At 51.0% G+C, this 6426-nt stretch overlaps 2 protein-coding genes across 2 annotated transcripts; one reads left to right on the top strand and one right to left on the bottom strand.

The window, feature by feature from the left end:
* Positions 1-2513: 2513 nt before the first annotated feature.
* NEUTE1DRAFT_98611 (uncharacterized protein) lies at positions 2514-3653 on the top strand (the record flags this gene model as incomplete). Its single annotated transcript, XM_009850246.1, has 3 exons — positions 2514-2525; positions 2579-3416; positions 3478-3653. 3 exons carry the CDS (start codon positions 2514-2516, stop codon positions 3651-3653), a joined length of 1026 nt encoding a protein of 341 aa, XP_009848548.1.
* Positions 3654-4637: 984 nt separating this feature from the next.
* Positions 4638-6426, bottom strand: NEUTE1DRAFT_144670 (uncharacterized protein; the record flags this gene model as incomplete). The annotated part of the gene is made up of 4 exons (XM_009850245.1): positions 4638-4890; positions 4961-6058; positions 6178-6306; positions 6388-6426. The coding sequence occupies 4 exons, from the start codon at positions 6424-6426 to the stop codon at positions 4810-4812; spliced, it is 1347 nt and encodes a 448-aa protein (XP_009848547.1).

The raw sequence follows: 6426 nt of genomic DNA, 5'->3' as shown, positions 1-6426 counted from the left end.
CCGGCACCCGCTCTCAACTCCCAAGAACCAAGAAAAAATACTCAAAGTCTCGGCCAAGTTATACAGCCAGTCTACAGACGCCACATGTAGTTGGATCACGCCATGAGTCACGGGAGTCGGAAGGCTACGACCCGACGGATAAGCCAGAGTGGCAGCCCGAGGTCAGACCCTGACGCTGATCGCGGCTCGCGCCTAATTCCAGGTGACCACAAAGAAAAGGCCTGTCTCGCAAACAAGTCCAAGACAATTTGTGTCTGACGCCCTGTCAAGAATTGCGTAACATTACACAACAGATACTGATTCGGAGCCTCTCATAGGTAGACACGCTTGGAAACACCCCTTTCCCACCCAACGATTCACAACCGCCCTCGACTATCGTCCCTCTGTTGTCCTCCTCTCCCAAACTAGACTCCTGAGCTGATGCGGTGCGGCTTCCGAGATCTGTGTCTCCCGTGCGCAAGTACAGTCAGAGTTAACGTCATATGCAACTCTGGTCGTTCACATATCCCATACAGACAAAGTCTTGCAAGTGTGGTATCTGATGTTGGGCATCGGGCCTTTAACACAGTAACACAAATGAACCACACGTTCTTCGCTTCTAGTGGAGCAGTTCTCCTTTTCCACCATTGGCTTGTTTCTATCTTTTGCGGCTTTCTGCTTCACCGTATGGAGCTTATGTTTTTGAAAGGTTTCTTCAAGACAGAGGCTACAGTGAACATGGGGATAGTAACGGTTAAGCAAGATCACTTGCTTGCAGACGCCCGCAAACCGTGCAACAAGTGACAGTGGATGAGGAGAATACTGGAAGGACATTCGATACGGCCAGGTATTTGAAGAGACATATCAAACAGTATATATGTGAGCTACCTCTTCATATCGTCATATCGCATGTTACTTGCCAAATCCTATGAACATTCTCCAGTCAGCTTTCTTTTTTGGTAACCACAACAAAGTGTAGGGCGAAGGCCTAGACCTTGGCAGTATCGCTGCAGAATGTGGTCTTCGTCTTACAAAAGATATTGATCGCACACTTCCCGGATGACACCTGCTGGGATGCCCACGGCAAGTATCCAGCAGGCAAAGTTGCCGAGCTTGTCGCGAACAGTGATGCTTGATATTTTGCAGGAGAGTTGTCGATGAATCAGATCACAGACATTGGCCTCACAAGAACCATCGTCCAAGGTGCGTCCCCGTCGCATTCCTTCTGCGGGATTGCCGGCTGCGTCCGTGATGGAAATGTGATTGTTTCGGAAGAGAGCACCAACAGACACATATGCTTCTGTTCAGCTACTCACCGGTTGAATGGTTGGGGCGGTCAAGGGCTTCTGGAGTCGCCTATGACTCTGCATCTGCAGGGTTGCGGTGTCTTGCATAGAGACGAGACCCCGATCTCCCACCTGCCACGAGCCACCAGAAGCAGATGTATCTGCAAAGAACGAACCTCGAAACCGGGAAATTGTGATCTTCCTCTAAGCCATAACTGTGTCAAAAAGTCCCCAGTGTCTGTCTTGGAAGATCCATGAAAGAAAGAAGGCATTGGGTTCCGTCCATGTTTCACAGCGTTTCCCTGCTTCTCCCATGATATCCTCCTGATTGGCACTTACTGATCTTCTTACATGGCATATTACTATTGCCAGTGGCTTAATGATTGGTCTTTTGGTGCTCCTGCTAGCCGTCAGTCATCCCACAGATGCTCGCATGGAGCGTCGATACCTTGAGCCGGACAGGATTCGCAAGTAGCGATCCTCCATATGCAGCCACAGATGCTGACTCGGGTATAGAGACGTATTCTCGAAGGCTAAACGGCCATCAAATTGGCCCTGGTTGTCAAGTGGAAGAGTTTGTACGATACTCCAATAACAGCACATCGGGTTACCACAACCAGATCGATTAAGTGCCAGCCTGGGGCTGGTGGACTTCTGTCAACTCATGCGGTCAGCTATGGCTTGTGAAAGTCAACGATTCCCCTTACCAGAGCCGATCACCAGCTGTGTCAGCTGCCGGGCTTGAAGTTCTTTGACCAACCATGCATGAACACATCCATGGCCTTGGAGAGCAGCCATGAAGCAGTTCCCTGACCACAAGACCTCCGATGATGAAAACCATGAACTTCGAATAAGGCCGGAATGTATTATGAAACAGTAACTTCCGCTGGCCACATCTGAAGCCGCACTGGGTAGGGTATTGACCTCCGTCGGCTTCCGCGAGATATTGTCATACCCGGTCTCACGTGTCTTGAGGTGTGGTGAAGGCAAGCCACTTGGCCTTGTTCCGCATCATAGTGGTATGATGATGTTATGGCTCCGCCTAATTTCATGGAAATGCAGACCATGGATGTTGTTGGGCATCATCGGTGCGTTAGCGTACCATTCAATCGGTTTCTCGTCGAAGTTTGGGGAGGTTGAGATTGGATTTAAGATGGAGCTCATCTCTGTCATTTCTGATAGATCTTGGGGCCCAGAGATCTTCAACTTCGGTGACCCAGCCCAGGCTTCTATCAACTTACGGGGACTATGACTTCACACGTGAGTATACCAGCCTCATTCATTGCCTCGTAGATAGTACTAACCTTCTCCAGGCCCATCACTCAAGGTCCACAGCCAGCTTGCATGGCGATGGCTATGGTGAACGACATCATAGAAGCAGCGGCAGAGATTCCAAGCACAAGTCATTGTCAAAGAAAAGCTCGACCGCAACTTACAGCTCTCAGTTTTCAACCGAGCCTGTGTCCTTCCTGTTCTCGGTGATTGAATACCACGTTTCCTACGGCAACTCGCCTGCTCCCAGGGATCAATGGGACAATACTTTGCCGCCGTTGACTAGAAATGGCTACCGACTGAACAACGAAGCGCCCGTCTTTCGGTACAGAGATGGGATCGTATCCGAAGCCCCCGAGTATGCGTGGCGCAGGTTGGTCGAGGGCCAACCTGGCGGCATCTACAGACATGATGAGCATGGCCAGTTCTTGGGTCAAGCTTTCCACTACAAGGCACACAGCATATTTGCCTGCTCACCATGTCTCCCCTTTATTATTGCCGACGGAGACATATCCCTCTACAACAGCTACATGCGTAATGTGGGCGATCATGGGACCAACACCTATGTCGAAGACTCGGCCCGTTGTTGGCACATGCTACACTTCGACCACAACAATGGCATTTCCCAAGCGAATGGTGAATCGTATGGGCACCCCTGGGTTGCTGGCAGGAACCCATCATGGATGCCATCTTTGGTACCTAAGGTGTTCAGGAACCACAAAGAGCCACAGACGCTGTCTCGAGGCCTTTCTGGAGAAATCTCCATCGTAATTGGTCTCATGGCCTTTCACAGTCCGCCACGCTATCCTGGTTGGGTGTTTGAACAACAGTGGTGGACGCACAACTTATGGCAAGGGCCTAACTCAGCACCAGTATACTGTGAGCCCCTCAAGTCATCGCCCGCATTTCATTTGACTATTCAACAACTGACCTTAATTAGACCCCCCTCAAGCTGACGCAATTCCCCGCGGGTTCCTGGTCCATGTGTGTCTGGATCTCTATCAAGCTCCCGGAGTATCCCCCGAACACTATAGTGAACATTACGCAAATCAGACTGCAAGTATCAGTGAGTTTGAGGCTGATAGAGCATGGGTTCGAGATGTCGGGACCCATTGATGGGCCACCAGTCTTTTCACCATGTTGTTCTTCTTTCTCTTTCTTTCTTCTCATGCCTTGTTGCACTTGTCTGTTTTTCGATCCTCCTTTTTCATTCTTTTTTTTGAGTCAGTTTCTTTGCATTTAGGTATTACCCCCGTCTGTTGCACCCATCAAAACCACTCACGGCAGGCTGAGAAGTGGATGATGATCGTCTTTTGTTTACTTTACCCCTGACTGTTTATTACCTTAGTACTTACTTCCTTCTATTACGCGATGCCTGTGTCAGCCAGTCTTTTGTACATACTTTCTTTCCCCCACCTTTGCTGTAATGTTAGCCTGAAGTTGGGCTTGGACAAAGAGAGGGCTGGGCTGCTCGTCCAACCAATGTTCGGGGGCAAAAAGGGGGGAGAGGCCCCTTTCGATTAGGTACTAGCTTGTGTTTCTTTCTTGACTTTGCGGGAATTCAAGCCTTATCGTGGAAATTGGTTGCATACGGTAACATAGGTCATCGAGATCATTTTTTTGCATCCTTTCTTTCTTTAACGTTGCCGGTCTCCTGTACACGTGGGGTCTGGAATATAGTTTGTTTCTCGCTTTTCAGTTCGTTCACAGTAAAGGAGGAGACGGCTATAGGAATACGAATGACCACCCATACATCATTTCTTTCACTCGAGGATGACGACCCAAGCGCACTGATCTGATTCACGCGTGTCCAACTTTTTCAACTTCTTCGACCACCACTTGACAGGAATGTGTTCATGCAGAAATATTATATCGAATATTGTTTGACATGGACGTCATGTTGCGGTGTGTGACACCTACGTATCATCTACCTATAAACCAACCGCTTCTCCCTTCTACTTCGTCCATCCATGTCGTGTCAGGGCCATCATTACTATACATACGCCATAAGTCTCTCCTCTCGTTTTACCCCATCTGTACATTGAGCCACGACCTGGGATGTCGTCCTGGGCAGGGTATATCTCGTCGACCTGGGGGGTAGGAACTGAGGACAGCCGATGTGTTCAATGAGGCAGCCAGAATTCATACCTGTCCTGTGGCCGCTCCCTTCATGCCCTAGCTGGGTAGGTAATTGTAGGTCTTCTGTTCCACCATCTGTTGTTTGTTCTGAAAAAAAAAGGCTTCTTCTTGCCCGTATCCAAGTCCTCGTCGTTCATACCGCGTCAGGCAATCTGACGGCGATATCTCCTGACTGCGTAATGTACCTGACCCAAGGCAAGGAGGGGTATTGTAGCTGTTTCAAATCGTCAGTAACTAGCAGCCACAGGTGCTAGAAGAAACAAGGGTAAAGAAAAAAGTCTTACCTTTGGCTCCGTAATCTTCAAATACCGCACCTGAATCCCGCTCGTGGTAAAATATGGAATCTCGAACTTGACCTGAATCGGCCTCTTGGCTCCCTTCCCGGGGGCGCCGACACCACCCATACTGCCACCAAACCCACCCGTCATGCCACCGCCGTGCTCATCATCGCCCCTCACACTGGGGAGACCCAGCTCCGCGCGCATCAAAAACTCCTTGCCGCCGCCAAACTGCTTGATCTTCCACACGATGGCGCTCTTCTCGGGCGCGTAGTGCACGCTGCCCACGTTCGTCCGGAACCGCGGCGTGTCGGCGTCGTCGGGCACCGGCACAATGATCTCCACGTTGTTGGCCGTCGAGCGGCGCTTGAACTGCGCGCGCGCTTTGAGCATGTACTCGATTCGCGAACCGGAGTGGGACTCGACCACGCACTCGACCCAGATCAAGGGTTTGACTTGGGTGTTCAAGCGGTAGGACATGAGCTCGAACTCGCCGTCGGGCGGGATGAAGGAGATGGTGCGGTCGTTTTCGAAGCGCGACAGGCGCACGCACTGGTGGAACTTGACGTCTTCCATCTCAATGGCCTTTCCCCGCGTGGTGCGCCCCGTGGTCTCGAACATGACTTTGTCGTTTAGCCCCAGGCGCAGCTCGGGCATGCCTGAGAGGTAGCACTTCATTTTGATGGCGCCGAGGATTTCGGAGCGCAAGACGTTGCCGTTGGCCGAGACCAGCAGGTTGAGGGATTCGATCACGTCGAGGAACACTTCGTTCTTGCGGTAGCGGATGCCTTCGGATCGCCATGAGACGGCGTTGGTGACGGCGATGGGCGGGCGCGCTTGGATTTCGAGCTTGTGCGACTCTTGGGTGATGTACTCCTGCAGGATCTTGGACTCGGTCGTTTGCGGGTAGCCGAAATCCATCATCTCGTCCAGGAGCTCGTAGATGATGACAAAGTTGTCCCGGATCGATTCTTCTTCCAACGCTTTGAAGTACTCGGTGAAGACCTCGACAATCTTGTGCAGGAAGAGCAGGATCTCGGCGGCGTTGGTGTTGCGTTTTGTGAGGGCGAGAAGGTACAGGTTATTATGGCGGATGTAGAGGTACTATATATATGTAATGACCGAAGAAAGTGTTCAGCAATTCTGTGGCCCAAGAGGTTTTCGCAGCAGCAGCAGCAGCAGCAGGGTGGACGACGACAACGACGGGCTTGTAGATAACATACGTTGATACCCTCGTGGGAAAAGCATGGTGGTACGGCGGACGACTCTTCTTCGGCTTCGCTTAATAGAATAGGGAACTTTTCGACGGCTGACATGGGAATATCACCGCGGTAGTTACGGGCAAGGAGGGTCTAAGTGAGGGCGCATTGGGCGGTCAGCTTTGGATGCTTTGCTGTGGATTTCGCGACACCACCAGATGAGCATTTTCCCACCTTGCCCTTGAGATCTAGGAAGAAAATGGCAGACGCCAT

This window comes from Neurospora tetrasperma (genome assembly GCF_000213175.1).
Source record: "Neurospora tetrasperma FGSC 2508 unplaced genomic scaffold NEUTE1scaffold_1, whole genome shotgun sequence".
In the NCBI taxonomy this organism is placed as follows: Eukaryota; Fungi; Ascomycota; class Sordariomycetes; order Sordariales; family Sordariaceae; genus Neurospora; species Neurospora tetrasperma.
This window is presented reverse-complemented; position numbering and strand designations above follow the sequence as displayed.